The following is a 19,618-nucleotide window of genomic DNA, read 5'->3' as shown; positions in this document are numbered from 1 at the left end:
CGCATATTAGTTACTAAATCGCTAATATTGATCTCTGTATTTTATTTCAGTTCAGTTTTAAGCTTCACTTTCATTAAATTCATATTAAAGCTTTCAATTAAATAAAACGAAAGTTCCCTTTGAAAAAATACCCCACTCTGCCCGCTTAAGGTTGGTGGTGTGAGAAACGCATTCATTATTTAGCATTTATATCCATTAGCGTACATTACGAATATTACCGCACCAACTTTGCTTAGCTGTATACGTTGCACATTTGCCATTATTTATAAGGTTTCGTGAAGTATCTCATTTGCCGCCATTTATTTAAATTATGCCCGCACGTTGCTTGCTATTTACATATACATATGCAAATTAGGTCTACTCGTTCTGAACTACCTGACTACCAGTTCGGTTTGCGATTGACGGCAAGTGCAAATTTCAACAGGACGCATCAGTTTTATACCACTCATTGAACTAGTCCATAACAGACACAAAAATTCTAGTTCAATTTGTGAAGAAGTTTCACTAGTTATGGGTGTGTGAAAAAGTTACTAAAAACTAATGAACGAAATTTTCAAAAATATTTTATTATGATTTCAGGTATAGATTGAATCAAGTGGGGTACAGATCTTTGACCGAAAGTATCTATGGTTTATTTTATTTTTATTTTTTTTAATTTTTTATGCAGACAATTGGTACTACAGGCTTTGGCAAATTTAGTCAGGGGTGATATTCAGTAGAACAACGCGCAAAAGTGATCCAAAGTTTTGTGAAAATGGTCGTTCTGCAGGAAGTGAATTTCTTTATTTTATTATTTTTTATTTATTTATTTGTTTATTTACTTGGTTTATTTATTAATTTACTTATTTATTTCCTTAGTCTATGAACACAAGCTTCTCATCTATCGAACATAATTTAAAAGCCTTAAAAATCGAATATAAAGTAATTAAAAATATACCTTTCGAAGAAGAAAAAACGAGTCAGATAGAACCCGAGATTGAATTAAATTCACTTAAAGCTCTAGCAAAAGGAGGTAGAACGGTGAAGAGCTACGAATATTACATTGCGCTAAATTAAAATTAATTCATTCTAAAAATTAATTCATTCATTCAGAAATGAGTTGATGCTGTAAACAAATTAAAGTGAGAGGACTGATCTTCTTACTTCCAAAGACTTTAGGTTAATCAAATAAAAAACCAAAATCGCGCATTTGCGTATCTTTTTTGGGCGATATAATCAGCCATCTGAGTCAACTTTCAGGAAATTTGCCACATTTGGTGTACTGAAAATTTACATTTTATTTAAGAAAAAACTACGCCCCACAAAGAGAAAAGCGCAGAAAACTCTGGATATAATGGACACTATGTGATGTGCTAATAGGCTATCGGCAAACCCAACCAGGGCTGGTATTCTACTTTTTACCAGAAGAGGGAAGCTTGATGTACTCGTTCTGACTAAGCTAAAAAGACAGATCTTGTTCTCTTCAATAGGAAACAACAATCTCCTCCATTGCAAACAATAACTTTAAAGCGGGAATCATTACTTCTATCAGATTCAGCTAAATATCTAGGAGTTATTGTAGCTAGGAAGTTGAGTTGGAAATTGAACATTGAAAACAAATGTAAAAAAGCTTTCATAGCTCTTTATACTTGTAAGAAAGCTACAGGCAAAACCTGGGGTTTTTCACCTCGGATCATTTATTGGATATATACCTCGATCATCAAACCGATACTCTTCTACGGTGTGGTTGTATGGTGGACAGCACTCGAAAAACGGTGTAGAGTAGCTACAATTGATCGAGTCCAAAGAACAGCCTGCCTCCTGATAACAGGATGCTTAAGAACAACACCTACTAAGGCTCTAAATATGTTGCTTCACTTGTTCCCTCCGAAGCAGCGACACGCATGAATGCTATATCGAAATGGAATAAGTATCTTGGCCATTCGGCACTGAACAAGAACACTGTTACCTCTTCCGACATAGACTATCATGCAGGTCTTCCATCACCACCCTTGCTATTCTCCTGTTCACTCCCAACTAGGGAAGAATGGAAGACAAATCTTACCGCAATCGATGGCCCTCTGATTATATATACAGATGGTTCAAAACAAGACGGTAAAGTGGGATTTGGAATCTTTTCCAATTCCCCTCACATCAATCTATCATTTAGATTACCCGACTACTGTAATGTATTCCAAGCGGAAGTATGCGCTATCTGGTAAGCTGCGAAAACTATCTTAGAAAAGAGAATATCACTAGAGGATATCCGCTTTTTCACTGACAGTCAAGCGGCAGTTCGAGCACTCAGCTCCTCTTATACCCACTCAGATGTGGTTCGATCCTGTCTCTTATCTCAAAATTCTGTCCAAGTTATCTGGATACCGGGTCACAGTGGATTCGAAGGTAACTGCAAAGCTGATGAGCTCGCAATCAAATGTTAGTAACTTACCCACAATCCACATTCCGCTCTCAACATGTAAAATGATCATTGATCGAGAATTTCACAGCATTGCTGATCGGAGGTGGCGAGTGGAAACTACTTACGTTACGACCAGACAAATCTTGTCATCCTACAGTCTGAAACAGACAGTCTTTCGAAACACGAACTAAGGCATATAATATCTCTTATCACCGGCCACTGCCTTTTGGGCACTCATGCACGTCGGCTCGGGGTTCCTCAAAACGACCTGTGCAGATACTGCGAGGACGAAGATGAGGAATTATCGAGCAGACATTTGCTGTGCAGTTGCCCCGGCCTAGCCAGAAGTCGACTCACTCTTCTAGGCTCTCCAACAATTGACAATCTTTCAGTACTCTCGGACCTAAAAATCAAATCTCTCATTAAGTTCTCGAAACGAATTAATATCTTGGAACAAAATCTATAATAAAAATCACGGTTAGGTGGGGAAATCATACAATATAATGAGCTATAGGGTAACACAACGGACCCAACTAGCGGTCTATGTGGCACTCCGATACGGGGTCACCTTTAAACCAACCAACCAACCCAAGCTAAAAAGAAATTAATTCAAATCTTGGAGTAATCCTCGATAGAAAACTCCTTTGGAAGTCACATGTTGAAGCAAAGGCATTTAGAGCACTGAAAGCCTGCTGGCAGTGCAAGGGTTTCTTTGGGAAAACGTGGGGCCTTTCTCCTAGCAAGATCATAAGGATCCATACAGCTATTATAAGATCTATATCACCTATGAATCAGTGGCCTGGATGAGTAAACTCTTCCTCGTGGGATATCATATACAACTTATACTACAACGCACTGTGGCCATCTGTTTTGACCGGAGCTTTTCCGACTACTTCAGGCTCGGCATTAGATGCTCTGGTTAGTCTACCACCACTTCATACTTTCAACCAAGGAGAGTCCTTGAAGGCGATTCAGGCTGACACACAATGGGAATTGGTACGGCTCCTGTCTAGCATTGGACAACAGAAAAGGTACGGACTTGGATCCAACGATTCTCTCCATACCACTTAACTTCATACCATCAGAAATCGTACTTGAAAAGAGATACAGTGGGATATTGCCAGACACTCAATTGTTCTCAAACTCTGAAAATGAGCCCGGCATACACTGTTTTCGCATTCTGACGGATGACTTCAGAACCAAGCACGGTTCCAACTCTGTTGTTTACGTGAAATCCAGCTGGACAAAACTGCACTTTGCTCTTGGAATGCATGCACCTGTGTTTCAACTTGGTTGTGGAAAACAGATGGAGAGGCAGATCTCTATGTGTCTGCAGCGACCGCCAAGCTGCGAACATGGCCTTAGACAACCCTCCAACCACTTCAAGGGTAGTCGTAAATTCTGTCAATCCAGGCTGAACTATGTCGGTACACATAATATCCTGATGTTAACATGAGTTCCGATACACGTGGATATCGCGGGTATGCGATCTCTGACTTCTTAGCTAGGATGGACTCCGAGGCCAACTTCTTTGGCCCGAAGCCCGTTCTGCCGTTATGCACGAAGCACATGGAAAAGGTAGGCATCTAAGACTGTGCACTATGGAGAGGAGGACAGCGCATGTGGAGAGGAGAATGAGAAGGCGGACCACTTTCTGTGCATCTACCCGGCCTTCACTCGAATCAGGCTTGAGGTCTTTGGCATTGATGTGTCAGATTTCTTCTGAGGTCGGGTAGATTTAAAGAACATGGAAAAAGGGAATCGGAGTGCAGTACAATGGACTTAATGTTGTCTGAGAGCTGTACTCGCTAGTTGTCCCGACCAAAAAAAAAAAAGAAAAATCACCCAGAAAGAGTCAATGTTTGGAGTGGGTTTTGTGCTGACGGCCCATCAGACTGTGCAACTTTAAAAATGATACCGGTTAAGCTATAACGGTGAAATATGATAATCAGTGATGAGGTTAAGGGATCGTCCATAGCAAATTGAAGTCGGTCAATAGGTATTTGGGCTCCTGAGAAGTAATAACTTTGTGAAGAAGTGTTAAGCGTTTTCATGTAGTGCAGCTCCTTTTTGACCGAAAACCAGATTGGTATGGACTAGCCAAAGCGTTGCGTCTTAAGAACGCGTTTATCTGAGAATGCATTATCCCCTCAAAAACTTTGTTCAGAAAAGGTTAAATTGCCATAGGCTTGTAATATCCATGGAATTTCTATTTACATATAAGTATATATTAGGGCGGGTCGATTTAAAATCGCTCATTGCTCTGTGAAAAACGTTTTCTTGGGCTCAAAATAAGAAACTTTGGTTCATACCTCTAAAACTAATTCTGATGTCCCCCAATTTGGGTCGAACGAAAAATCCCACTGTGACCCATTTAGAGTGCTCCAATCGAGTCCAAATGTATGACCGACCCCCACTAACTTTGGACGGCCGATCCACCCATGCTAGTGGCACACCCCCTGGAACTCCCCTGGGGGGTTCCCCATACAATCATTTCAAAATATCACCATTTTTGGCCTTTACATGAGAAAAGAAACTAAAAAGTTCGACTCAAATTGGGGGACATCAGAATTCGTTTTAGAGGTATGGTTCCTTCGGCAAAGTTTCTTATTTTGATCCCTAGAATATGATTTTCACAGATCAATGGGCGATTTTTTTGCCTCCCCACAAATCGATCCGGCCTAGTATATATATATGTATACATTTTTTTGGCTGTATTTATTGCTATTTAAAGACATAACAACAGTACCTTCGAAGAATATTTATATGCTTGGCGTACAGATTTAATTGGTCATATTTCAACTGGTACAATTCTAAACACTCTAGAACTAGTGCGATTTCTTCCAACAAATACCAGTTTATGAAATGGAATGTTTGCTGAGTGGTTTAGTTTTCCCCTACGGTGTTTATACAAACCTATACGGGCGCATGAATACACCATTTGCATGAGCAAATAAAGATTCCTAGGTAAGAAAACAAAAAAGCTCGCAAATACACATTTACTCGTATGTAGGTGGCATGAAGAAATATATATTTAAAGAGCACAGAGCCACTGCGCACAAAATAATGTAAAATGTCGTATGTAAACATCTCGAACGGAAAAACACCAATTACAATTATTTTCTAATATTCCTCACAGACATTTTGTTTTTACATGAAATTGAAAGGATTTAACTTTTCACCTTATTACACTCGCACTAAAAAATTAAATTACTAACATATTGGCGCGCGGGAGTTGAGAGTGCAGCGCAATCGTAGCCCTGGTTCTCCTTGACCTCGCCAACTCGGACTGTCCTCCAGTTATCGGTGGATAGTCCTTCGTTGACAAGTTGGATAAGCTTCAAAATTTCTTGTGGTATAGATCGAGGAGTTAGCTAGTAGGTATACTGAGCATGGCTGTCTTATGAGCAGCAACAAGGCCTTCGACTACAGCTACTCCTCAAAAGAGATGGCTTCTTCCTAAAGCTTGACCCATCGCTCATCGGCGCACGATATTAGCTTCACACTCGATTATTTCTAGCCAGTATCTGTATCGTAATTTTAGCCTTATAGTATACAGAGACTCATTAGAGACTAGTGCCACTTATATGAAGATATGTTTGCGAGAGGGATATCTTTAGTCGATAATTGCCAGCAGCAGGTGTTTCCTGGCGGCCGTCGTAGCGGAATGGGTTGGTGCGTCATTGCCATTCGGAATTCACAGAGAGAACGTAGGTTCGAATCTCGGTGAAACCAAAATTAATAAAAAAAAAAAACATTTTTCTAATAGCGGTCGCCCCTCGGAAGGCAATGGCAAACCTCCGAGTGTACTTCTGCCATGAAAAAGCTCCTCATAAAAATATCTGCCGCTCGGAGTCGACTTGAAACTGTAGGTCCCTCGCTTTGTCTAACAACATCAAGACGCACACCACAAATAGGAGGAGGAGCTCGTCAAAAGGGGTGTACGCGCCAATTATATATTATATATATAGGTGTTTTTTAGTCAAGGGCTTTAGAGGGCTGTGACTGCGACTTACGGGGTTGTGAGTGGACCAAATGCCAAGGTCGCTTGGTCCACTCTGAGTGTGGTTCAGTGACCTTTGCCTCTTAAAGGCCGGTTTCACTAGTGCAGTGCAATGTATGTGTTTATCGTCGCTTTTCCCTGTTTTACGGTGGTTGCTCGTGACAAGAACTTCTTTGGCCCACTTTAAGGAGGCACTTTCTTCAGGCGTGAGATTACCTTCAGGGATCGCGTTCAGTCTCTGCTTTATCTTGAGAGCTGTGCGTTCTTCCTGCTGCATCTTTAAGGGTTCGGAGCAACAAGGTTGTTGGCGGAGCTCATCAGTACCTGGAACACCGACAACGCCAAACACTTGCATGCCTCGGAAGCTGCCTTTCGCTGCGTTAAAGATTCGTAATCAGCCACTTTGGCGCCCGAGCTGGGTCTACCAAGGCGGGTCTTCTGCACCGGGTTTGACTTCCATTCAACAGGTTTAGTTTGCAAGGTTTCGCCAGCTAGCGGCTTTACCTCAAAGGGCATAAAGCTGAAGAGCCTGGCTGGTAGAGTAAATGGGCCTTTAGAGCGGTGCCCAGTAAGGTGGACTTAAATTTTTCGCCATGCCTCCAGTGCCATTTTTTCTTATGGCTTCTTGTTTATTAAAGATCTTTGTAATTTGGTTATTTGGATACCTTCCGGTGACCAGAAGTAAAGTTAAGGTGAAAGGAGCCGTTTCCTTTGGCAGGGCCTCATGCTGTAGCAAGTCCACAGTTACTCACGGAGGTGAAACGGTATCTGTGAGGCACCGCTAGAATAGTTTTACTCCTCTGACTGCAAATAATTCAATGAGCTCGGAACTGCTTGACTCCCGGGATTACGCGGGGAGAGTAGATTCAGCATTCTCCGCATCTAGAATCGTAGGGTTCTGTAAGAGACACGGTTACTTTTTGTAACCTGCTAATTGCTCAACCAAATCTCAAGATTAACACAATACAAATTTTTATATAAGGAGCCGTTTCCTTTGGCAGGGCCTCATGCCGTAGCAAGTCCACAGTTACTCACGGAGGTGAAACGGTATCTGTGAGGCACCGCTAGAATAGTTTTACTCCTCTGACTGCAAATAATTCAATGAGCTCGGAACTGCTTGACTCCCGGGATTACGCGGGGAGAGTAGATTCAGCATTCTCCGCATCTAGAATCGTAGGGTTCTGTAAGAGACACGGTTACTTTTTGTAACCTGCTAATTGCTCAACCAAATCTCAAGATTAACACAATACAAATTTTTATATAACTAAAAAGGCAAGAGGTAAAAATTACTACTTAGTACTAAGATATCAATCTTCAGTCTCCAAAAATGCTATTTTTCCTAAAATTCGGAGTCGATTTCTCACCATCCCCCCTAAAGAAGGGCTCTTATTTTGTAATTTACCGAAAATTGGGAGCCTGGGTGCCTTACGAGATCAACGAAAAAAACAAAGTCACCTTCAAATTGCTTCTCAGCATCTCGTCCGCCATCGAGTAATATATACGACCGTACCATGTCATGTCCCGTCAAGTCGGATCTTCATCCAAATAAGAGCATGGTGTAAGTTTGGTGTGACTGGGAGGGCATGGTGCACTGGGAAATGTTCGAAAAGAATGCCACGGTCAACAAGAAGCTAAGGAAATAATCATCCGTATGAGTCGATAATTCAAAGGGTGGTGAACAAATCTCAAGGAACTGGTGCTTTGGAATATAGAAAAAGGACTGGCATTCCAATACTGGGCTTTCTGTTTGGAATATAGCCGCTGCAGCTCAGGGTATTGCTGAACAATCTTCAACCACGAAACCTAAAAGAATCTGCACTTTTGCATGTTTTATTCCAAAACAACAGCTAGGCGCGTCTTTTGAAAGAACTGACTTGCTTATTATTCATCCATTGTCTAAAAACGACGTGGGTTGTATGGTTTTGGTTCCCTCGGAGTTCTCCACTCATTCGCTTGAAGTCTGGATTGCGTGTCGTGCCCATAAATTCATACCTCGCCTCCAGTAATGTCTTTGACGATGTCAACGTGGCCACCTTTTTGCATGCAATTCAGGTATAACCAATTGCTGCGTCCAACTTTTCAGCAACATGGCAGAAACCTAAGACATTCAATACAATGACTTGAATGGCTCCATAAGCAATATTCAAGTCCTCTGCCAGCGCTCTGATGATTAACTTTTCTATAGCTTTATTGATGTTTTCATTTCGACGGCGTGCCACAACGTAGTGGATACGGATATAATAAGCTCGAACTCTACGAGTTTAATATATCCGTATCCACTATGCGTTGCCAGGTGGTCCTTGGTCTTCTACGGTTTCTTGCACCTTGCGGATTGCATCACAGTGCAGCCCAGCAAACTTCGCCGGCATTTTTGTGCAAAGTGTGGCCTATCCAGCCAAATCATCTGGCGTTGATGTCGAGCTCGATTGGGAGTTCGTTGGTCGGAATAAACAAATCCTGGTTTGAAATAACGCGAGGTCACCAGATTTTCAAAATTTTGCGTAAGCCCGCGTTGACAAAAGATTGTAGACTTCGGATGAGCACCGATTTTACATTGGATTTGAAGATTCGTAGCTTAGTTTTGACTGAAAGGGTATCTGAAACCCCTATGTTGTACAGCTATGCAAATGCTGCACGAATTTGTGGATATGGTGTGCACTGTCTTCAATCGTCCCGCCTGCTGGTGAGATTTTACTTCCAAGGTAGCAAAATTCCGGCTTACTATTGACAGTAAACCGGAGGTCTCGATTCGCGAACAATTTGATGTGAATTCATTCTCGCCAACGTTTATTTTAAGCCCAACTTTGCTTGCAGCGGCGCTGAGCTCGTTCAAATTTGTTTGCAGATCTAACCTTGTGACGGACAAAAGCGCAATGTCATCGCAAATGCTAATTCTTCTAAATATTCATGGAAATTCTAGGGTACGTCGCGTTTGCCAGTCAGCGCTTTATTCCGCACATCGTCGAGGACTATGAGAAATAGCAATGGCGACAAGAGGCAACTTTGTTTCACACCGGATTTCGGGTGTGTCGCATCTGAGAGTTGTTTGTTGTGTAAAATTCTACATTCAAAGCCTTCATAATGAGCTTTGATAATGCTGATGACTTCTGACCACATGTCGAGGTAGATTTACTCAGAACGGCGTGACTTTTTGGAATGCCCAGAAATGGCGCTACAATTTTGGTATGAGTGTTAACCACAGATGTGGCTACCTAACAAGAAAAACAGAAAACAGAACTCAAATCAATTGACTTAGAGCGCCACTTGGTGCTTGTTCCGGGAAGTTTTTGATCGAGCGCTGCTCCTTTCAACTTTCACCAGTTCCGCTTGCTAATGCAGGTTCTGGCTAATCAGAACTTTCCTTCTCTAGAGGAGGCCAAATAGTGGCTTTATTTCTGATTTATTTACGCACAACTCTCACACTAACAAAAAGTTGGTCAATAATGAAACAAATTTTCAAGTGTAAGTAAGTGTAATCATTTGTTTACAATAAAGCTGTAAACTTTGTCAGAAAAGTTTTCTATTTGTGCAGCTGTATTATGAATGAAAAATATGACTTGGCTGTTCGAAGCACATTATTTTTGTTTTTGTTGCCATTTTTCTCTTATTACCATCCCTTTGATGGTTGCAAGTAATTGTGTTGTTGTTTCGTGCAAGGGTGGCTCGTAGTAATAAGTTAAATATTAACAAAGTTGTTCAAGTGGTTAAAGTGAGGAATATTTGAAAATTGTACATTTTTGTTTTGGACGATGCTTTTCCCATATTTTGACTCTGGATGAGAGTAATTAATTTTGCTTACGTTGTAATTGCTGTCGAGTGGTTAGAAATGGTTAGACGCGTATCTCAGCAGGAGCGAGTTAAAAATAAGTTTTAAAGTAGAAAACATAGATCGAAAGGCGATGACACGAATCCATAAAATATGTAATGTAATAAAAAAAGAGAGCCTGCAAGCTATGCGACGGAAGGATATTCTTAATATAAACGCGCAAAAAAATTTATAATTAAAAGTAAAAAATAAAAAAATGTTAGGCAAACGGCTGGAAAGTTTTAATTAGCACCGCACGGGGCGTATAAGTAACATTAAAAGCGACATTAATGTGTTGCCGCAGCGCACGCCAGATGCAATTTGTCAACCTCAATATTCAGTGTGCTACTCGACTGATTGTTCACTGCGCTGACCCTAGACGCACAATTTTTTAATTGGAAATTTGTTTTCATTCATGCTTTTGGCAAATTGCCTGGCTCTACTTACTCAGCTTCAAGTAGCATTGCATGAGGAATGCATCGCCCAGCACCGTGTTTAGCAGACCCATGATGCCTTGCGGGAATTCAGTTATGAGAAATAACAACAAAACTGCTAGCAGCATGCGCGTTGTGCGATCCGTCTGCTTTTCCTTCTCCAAAGTTTTGCTATTTTTGCGCGGCCGCTGTTCCGTCACCTTCCCATTAACGATGGGCTTCATACCGTTCGCGGCATTACTAGTTAACATTTTGCGTCGTCGTTTGGCCTCCAGCAGCGCCACTATCAAACGTATCGAGAGTATCGTCAGCGCAAAACAAGGTATCAATTTGATGAGGACACTGTATATGAGAAACGTTGAGTTGAGCAGCGATTTGTTGTGCAGCGCCAAATCGCTGTGATAGAGTTTATAAACGGTAATGTTATGATGCGCACGCTGCCATGGTGATGGCGTTGGTGCATTCGTTGTCGTTGTCGTTGCTGTTGTTGTTGTTGTCGTGGAAAGTGTTGTCGCTATTGTATTAGCTACACTACTCACATTCCACGTTAATGCCGAGCTAGTGACGGCAAACATTGTTGCCAATGTACTGTCATTACCTGGCGCTATTGAGGCTGCCAATTCTGATGCTGTTACCGGTTCCGCCATCTGACGGGTAGTCTCATTATAATAATCGATTATGTACTGCGTTAAGGGCTCAGCGTCGAGGATTTTTCCGTGTTCATCTACCGCTTCGAGAAATTCCACAATTGCGGTCACCAGATACAACGATGGCGATACCACTAATACACAAACAATATACGCTGTGAAGATGGTGAATAAAGTGGTGCGCATCCCACACCAGATACTATTCTTTTGCGGATAACCGACGGCAATGTAACGCCACACTGCAAGCGTGACGGTCAACCAAATGCTAATGGTGTGCAGTACTTGTGCGAATATGGAGTGGAATTTAATGAAGCAAGCCCAGCTGTAGCTGAGGCGTTGTTCGCGTGGCAATTGATCGGCGAGTATGTAGTCGTGTGTGGTGTAGGGTATGTACTCGATCATGACGGCGAGATCGGCCACCGCCAGTCCGGTGAGTATGGCATTGGTCGGTGAACGCATCTCCTTGCGCGTCAGCACGATGATGTTTAGTGTGTTGGCTATGGTGCCGAGAATGCAGACGATGAGCGAAATGTAGCCATGCCAAATCTTGTAGCTGCAAAAGAAGAATGAAAAATATCCAATAAATTTTTAATTTCGTATGTAAAAGAATAAAAATGAATATTTTGCTTTACTCAATAAGAAAGTTTATAAATCTATACTTTCTCCACACCTCGTGGTACAAAGTCCCAAAATAGGTATCTAAGTGCACATTGGACAAGTTTGCCTGTAGTTTGATGCTAATTTCTACTGGTAAACGGCGCCCGCCGTAGCTAAATGGGTTGGTCCGTGACTACCATTCGAAATTCACAGAGAGAACGGCGGTTCGAATCTCGGTGAAGCACCAAAATTAAGAAAAAGTTTTTTCTAATAGCGGTTGCCCCTCGGCAGGAAATGGCAAACCTCCGCGAGTATTTCTGCCATGAAAAAGTTCTTCGCAAAAATATCTGCCATTCGGAGTCGGCTTGAAACTGTAGGTCCCTCCATTTATGGAACAACATCAAGATGCACACCAGAAATAGGAGGTACGCCCAAAACGGGTGTACGCGCCAATTATATATGGCCGCCGTATAAATTGTTTTTCGACATTAATTAGAAACAGGCGTGTCTATAGATCAAAATGTGATACAAGTTGGACAATTGGACTCATCAAACCACAACAAATTAAAAATGACTAAACAGTTTGGAGTTCTGTCTTTTACAGTAAAACCTTAAAGCGTCTGCTATAATTCTTCTTTAATCGTATTTTTCAATTATTTTCTATTACTACTAAAGTTTCTAAATTAAAAGTTGCATTTTTTTAGCATTTGTTTGTATGTATGTTCGCTGTAGGCCAATTCTACGCCACCGAGAATAAGCAGACAAAGTACGTGTGGAACTTATTTCCTGTGGATCTGCAGGTTAAATCCATTGCAGCTCAGAGCGCTATTAGGTTGAAGGAAATTGGCCTTTGGAGGCAACTTCCTGTAGGACATAGTAGCATCTTGAAGCAGATCGCCCCTTCCTTCTCTGTTCTTCGCACTGATCTCCCCATCCGCAAACTGTGCTTTGAGGGTTGTGCTAGGGCTATCTTTCCGAGCAGGCAAGATTGGAAAGAGGGGAGAATCGGTACCTCTGTTTTCACTGACGGGTCCAAAATGGAGTCTGGAGTGGGAACAGGGTTTTCTCTAAATTAGACAGCATTTCGGTCTCCTTTAAACTGCCGGAAACAAGCAGCGTTTTTCAAGCAGAAGTCTTCGCGATCTTGCGGGCATGCAAAATGCTGCGGGATCGCTGTTGAGAGGAAGACATTAATATTTTTTTCGATAGTCAAGCTGCGATCAAGGCACTGTCGTCACCGTATTGCAGTTCTCTTCTGGTGAGCTCCTGTAAGGAGGAGTTCAAACGTCTCGAACGTGCAGGAAACATTTCCCTTATCTGGGTTCCTGGGCACAGGAATATAGCGGAAGGGGTCGACTGAACCGGCTTCAGCTGTCCCCTTCTCAGACATCGGTGTCCCCTTGACCGTCGTTAAAGAAAAACTACACAATTTCTTTCTAAAAAAAGCGCAAGACAGATGGAGCTCTGTCTCATCGTGCGCTATTTCGAAAACACTATGGCCCCAATACGATAGAAACAGAACGCTTAAGGTGATGGGAGTCCCCCACCATTCAATTTCCAAACTCATTGCGGTGTTCACTGGCCACTGGGTGATTGGTACTAATGCGGAGAAGCTTGGAATTCCATGCAAGTCTATTACAGAAGCTGTGGGGATCCTGCAGAGAAAGAGACTGTGGAACACTTTCTCTGCAAATGTCCGGCTCTGGCGGCTAGGTGCTTGAGATTCCCTGGGGATGACTTTCAGAAATGTTCAAGCCTAGATCCCCTTTCTCTGCTCCACTACATCAACTGCACTGGATGGCTGTAGAGGGTTTTTTATCCCTAAATTTTTTTTTTGCAGGTAGTGGTCCACATTATGGTATCAAAACGGCACGTAAGTGCTACTTGTAGTGTACCTGGGGTACTCTTGCCATCTTACCTACCTACCTACCTACCTACCTACGTGTGGAGCGATGTACAAATTCCCTCTGATGACTATATTTCGGCACGTTAATTCATAGCGAACACCGAACCAACACATTTTTCGAAACACAGATTTCTGGGCTAGATATCAAAATACACCTTCGCTAAAGATTTTTAATACACCTTCAATTAAAACTTTAAAGTGTGAGTACTCAAAAAAAAAAAAACAAACAAAAAACCCCTATCTGCATGCAGTGCAATACTTGGAAACAAAAGGCCCTAACTATGTTTAGACTAGGCATCAGCATGTATATAGGATTATACATTTGAATAGGATGTTTCATAGGCAATTGAGTTTTAAAATTTTACACTCCAAAGCAAATTTAGTTCGCTATATTTCGCCTAGCAAATGATTCATAAATTAATTTCTCAATCTCAAATAATCATTTATGTAGCGAAAAAGATTAGCAGTGTTTAGCTTTCCCATGGAATTATACTCACTAATATGCAGTGGTGCGCTCTTTTGTAAAAATCGCCAAAAATTATGACATGAGAAGGCCAATAAAAAACTGACAAACCGCCAAATAAACCAAACTAGAAAAGAAGCTTTGAAAAGTTATTTTAAATTCGACTCAAATGCGAATCTGTGTCTTCCCGTGATCATGTTGTTGTTGTTGTAGCAGCATAAACAATCGCCATATTTACATGCTGCTGGAGTGACAGTCCTTGGCTGGATATAAATCCGGGTCGTTTCAGTAACGTAGAACCGACTGTCGTGGAAACGTCTCCCACTGAGCATCGTCATCATTGTTTACTTATGAACTCGGTCCGGTTCTTGGTTTGCTGCAGCATTTAGTTCAATTTATCATTCGCCTGATTCTCCAACAACGTATACCAAATAGCTATGCGTCCCGATCTACGCCATCCAACCATCGGAGTTTTGGCCTTATTTTGCCTCAATTTTTTCTGCACGTACCCTTGGGTTTTCTTAGGTGGGTATGCTTCGTCTGCCTTTATAATGTGACCAGCTCATCATCGTAGACGTTTAAGCTTTATTGTCCAGGCAATTCGCAATATTTCGCAAACAGCACCCAATTGTTTTTCTTGTGATTTTACGCTCAAAAACGTTGTTATTTTCGCTGCTCTTCTAACAATGCGACGTTTTAGGTGCCTTTGTAGCGCAGAGTAGCATCGGTTTGCGGCAAATATTCTTTGCTCGATTTCAGTCATAACAACCTTTTTTTGTTACCGATTTTGACATCCTGAAGAATTTCGAAAATTTTGGCATCTATTTTAAGACTTTGGCCGATGTTCTGCACTGCTTGTCCTTGAGGTGACGCCACCGTTCACGTCATCTTGTCTATATTAAGTGATAATTCCATTTTTATTGCCGTTCTATCAATTTTTAGAAAGACATCTTTAAGGTCATCGAGGGATGTCGCTATAAAGGCCAAATCATCTGCATATGCCAAGATTTATACCGATTTGAAGAATGTAGTTACGTCTATGGTAACGCCAGCTTCCCTTTTTCAAGAGCGAGATTAAACAGCAGAATAGAAGTTCATCGCCTTGTCGGAGGCCATTTCTTGATATGGGGGCAGTGTTGCCTTCTGCGATGAAGAAAAATTCAACCTAGATGGCCCAGACGTCTTTTTAATGTTAAAGAAAGCATAGTATTCTGTGGTGATTTCAATAATAAACATCGAGAATGGGGTTGTGTAAGAGCAAATGCTTGGGGAAATATACTCAAAGAATTTATAACATTTTTTCCAATTACCATTTCTTATTCAGATAATCCTATCTATATTCCATCTACGACAAGATCTTCACCGTCAAATCTAAATATTGTATTGACTAACATTCCAACTTATATATCTAAGCCAACAGCTATTAATGAATTGAATTCTGATCATTTGCCCGCAAAATTTAATTTGAAGATAGTGGATCCATATATTTCCAATTTTAATTGGGACTTATCAAATGCTAACTGGTGCAGTTTTTATAAGCAGTTATAAGCAGTTTTTAAAAAATGCCCTTCAAAACACATCTACAAATTTAGAGAAGAATAACTCCCGCAAAAATGTTGAAAAAAATATAAAATTTTTGAGTAGTCAAATAATGAATGCAGTAAGAATTTCGGTCCCTAAGAAAACACCAAAGATTAATTTTGTTAAACTGCCACCTCATATATTAAATTTAATTAAAATAAGAAATTACTTTCGAAGGCAATGGAGCCTATCGACAACAGGAAGATCAGTTAGAGATATTTAGATTGTCTGGGCTCATACGGAAAGAAGTCTTTGAACATAGGAACAAAGAATGGAATAAAAGGATAGGTGAATTAGATACAAGAAGTAGTAAGCCTTTCTGGAATATAAGCAAAGTTTTTAAAATGAGGCATATACAATGTCCAATGTACAAAACTATTGTGCTAAGCCACGAAAAAGCAAAGGCATTTGCTCACACTTTCCAAAATAATCACAAAGCTTTGGAGCACTTAAGCTCTAAAATACATGAAGATGCGGTATATGAAAAAGTTTTAAAACTGAATTCTCTATATGTTAATATCTCACCAACCGACTATGTTAAGTGCGAATACATCGATTTATTAATTCAACAAATAGCTTTACGAAAATCCCCACGTTTAGACGATATAAGGAATATCATGCTTAAGAATTTGCCTAAAATAGCAATTATTTTTTTTACATTTATTATCAATTCATGTCTTAAACTTCAGTATTTTCCGGATACATGGAAAAAGACAAAAGTAACTCCAATACCAAAGCCCGGAAAGCCCCCAAATGAAATCGGAAGCTATCGACCAATAAGCCTTTTAAGTAGTCTCGGTAAAATATTCGAGTAAGTACTAAAAGATAAATTAACAGCATTTATTAATGTAAGTAATGTATTGCCTGCTCAAGAGCTGGATTTAGAAAATTTTACGGTACAACACACCAAATCCAGAGAATTTGCAACCATATAAAATGTAATTTCATTAATAAAAACTCCACCGCTTTAGACCTCTTCGACGTTGAAAAAGCCTTTGACTGCGTTTGACACGATGGATTGATAACGCTGTGGGCAAAAAGTAAGGTGAATTTATTTTTCAAACTTCGCGGGATTAAAATTTCGTTCTAGTTATTTTTTTCATGATGTATGTGAAACAATGCTTTCAGACTATCAGGACAAGTTCAAATGCATCATTACGGGAGATGAGACTTGGATTTATGCTTACAACCCTGAAACAACCGACCAATCAAGCGAATATCGTGCTAAAGGCGAGGCCAGACCGAAAGGAGCACGTCAAAGTCGTTCAAAAATAAAGGTCATGATGACAGTTTTTTTTCGATTTCGTGGTGTGGTGCACTATGAATTCCTTCCACCTGGCCAAACTCTTAATAAGGAATATTATTTGAGCGTTATGCGTCGTTTACGTGAAGCAATTCGTTTAAAAAGACCAGAATTATGGGCCTACAACTCTTGGTTTTTGCATCACTATAATGCACCGTTTCACACTGCACTCGTTCTTCGTGACCATTTCGCCAAAAATTCCACGCATATTGTTCCGCAACCACCGTATTCGCCTGATTTGGCTCCGTGTGACTTCTGGCTATTCCCAAAACTCAAGAGACCACTCCGGGGAACGCGTTTCGAGTCGATTGAGGAGATAAAAGCTGAATCGAAGAAGGTGCTGATGGCTATACCAGAAATAGACTATTTGGCATGTGTCGGGGATTGGGGAAATCGTTGGCAGAAGTGTATTTCATCGAGAAGGGGATTATTTTGAAGAGGATGAAATTGATTTACAAGAATAAATAAAGATTTTTCATTTTACAACCAAGTTCACGTTACTTTTTGCCCAAATTTAAGTAACCCAAATACATTTCTAATCCAACTTATCAAGATCGTTCAAAGCTTTCTAAAAAATCGTTATTTCTGTGTTTGTATAAATAATGAACTTTCAGACCTAACGGAAGTTCCAGCTTGTGTCCCTCAAGAATCACATATAGGACCTATTTTATTTAATATTTATGTGTTTGACGTCCCTAAGTTTGACAACTGTCACTACGCCATGTACGCTGACGATCTCGGTATTTTTTATTCGCACAAGTCTGCTCATGATATTGAGAGTAAAATTCAAAGTGCGCTGAATGATATGGCAAATTATTTTCACAGAGGGAAAATAAAACTTAATGTTAGGAAAAAGCAAACCATCTCTTTTACCAAAAAAAGAAGTCCATGCAATTTGCCCTAAATATTAATAGGCATGATATGAATTGGTCAAACACCGTTAAATATTTGGGCGTAGTATTAGATAAAAAGCTAATCTTCCGTGATCAAATTCCCCACATAAATAATAAATATAATATCGCAATCAAAATGCTATATCCTTCAATCAACAGGAAATCGGAGCTCAGTAGTGAAAATAAACTTGTAATATGCAAAGTAATTTTCTAATCAATTATGCTCTATGCATGTCCTGTATGGGGAACATGTGCAAAAACACATACATATAAAGACGTTGCAAATTATTTAAGAATTAAGGTAGCATACACCATATTCTGCAAATTAGGTTTAAAAAATTTTCTATTGAATGTTTTTTTTACTACTTAATAAATAAATAAAAAAGATGGCCCAGACTCGTACAGTTGTTATTGCTACAATTTGCGTAAAAGTGACATACTTACTTATAAACTTTGGTTGTGGCTGCGTTATATTTTCAAAACCACAACTTGGCTTGCTGACAAGTTTATCGAAAAATGAATGAGAAGATGTTAAGAAACTGAATAAAAAAGCAGCGGGTTAACATTGCACCGTACGTGGCGCTGATGCATTAAATAAAATAATTGCGAGTGCAGTCGAAGTTATCGCCAATAATCAAGCCTACCGAGTTCATTTAGAAAACTGGTGGAAAAACTTGCAAAACTTCGTTTGCACCACTGCAGGAGAAATGCGAATAAACTCTCTAGTTTTATATCCTATGTTGATTTTGATTTCAGGAAGAATGTCAGGAAATTCAAGTTTCAGAAGTTTTTGATGCGTCTGGGTATCTACCTCTACCTAAAAGATCCAGTAAACATTTTAAAAGTAACAAAGACTTGCTTATGCACTCAAAAAAGTTCAATTTAAAAACTTACCATATTTCATAATATAAGGTTGAGATATACGTTTCTTTAACTTATTTTCTGCATGGAAAATATTGCAATGAATTGTTAAAAAAAACTGCGTTATTTTTTTGAAAAAATAAAAATCATTAATTGAATTTTTTCAAGAGACATAAATTTGCCCTAATCAGGAATATACAAATTTGTTCTTCAATTTTTTCTTCTTAAAACAAACTCTGTATTATTTTGTGAAAAAAATTAAAATGCTTAATTGCATTTTTTTCACATTTTGCGCATCAAAGTGATATAAATTTACTGTAATCAAATATACAAGTTTTTTTTCGTCGGAATCCAATTTATCACCTTGATTATATCATACAAAAACAGCATTGAAATAATTCAAAAAGATTTTTCATTTTTTGTTTGTAATGTTTTTCCTCCTGTAAAATAAATATTTTGCTCCAATTTATTTGTACGAAAAAAAAAACCAAGTACCGTCAAAAAAAATCAAAAAAAAAAAAAATGCCAAAAATTAATGACTTTTTGTAGTCGTTTGAAACTTGCACTTTGTCACACTAGAACCCAGTGAGCTATGAAATTGCATACTTAGAAAAATTCTAAAAATTCTAGAAATAGTTAAAAAGTTGAAAGTTTTTTGAAAAATATTTCATTTTATGATTGTTGTCGCAGTATGAACTTTGTGATAAACGGGGGCGTGTTTATAATT

General features: G+C 39.7%; 1 protein-coding gene across 1 annotated transcript in view; it reads right to left on the bottom strand.

Annotated features, from left to right (window-relative positions):
* The window catches only part of LOC129242759 (G-protein coupled receptor dmsr-1-like), a 48,116-nt gene that overhangs the window by 16,736 nt on the left and 11,762 nt on the right, over nt 1-19,618 (bottom strand). The window contains exon 2 of the mRNA XM_054879581.1: nt 10,654-11,840. Coding sequence (XP_054735556.1) covers nt 10,654-11,840 — 1,187 coding nt within the window. The remainder of the gene's footprint in view (nt 1-10,653; nt 11,841-19,618) is intronic.

The sequence above is a fragment of the Anastrepha obliqua genome, chromosome 3 (genome assembly GCF_027943255.1).
Source record: "Anastrepha obliqua isolate idAnaObli1 chromosome 3, idAnaObli1_1.0, whole genome shotgun sequence".
Taxonomy (NCBI): Eukaryota; Metazoa; Arthropoda; class Insecta; order Diptera; family Tephritidae; genus Anastrepha; species Anastrepha obliqua.
This window is presented reverse-complemented; position numbering and strand designations above follow the sequence as displayed.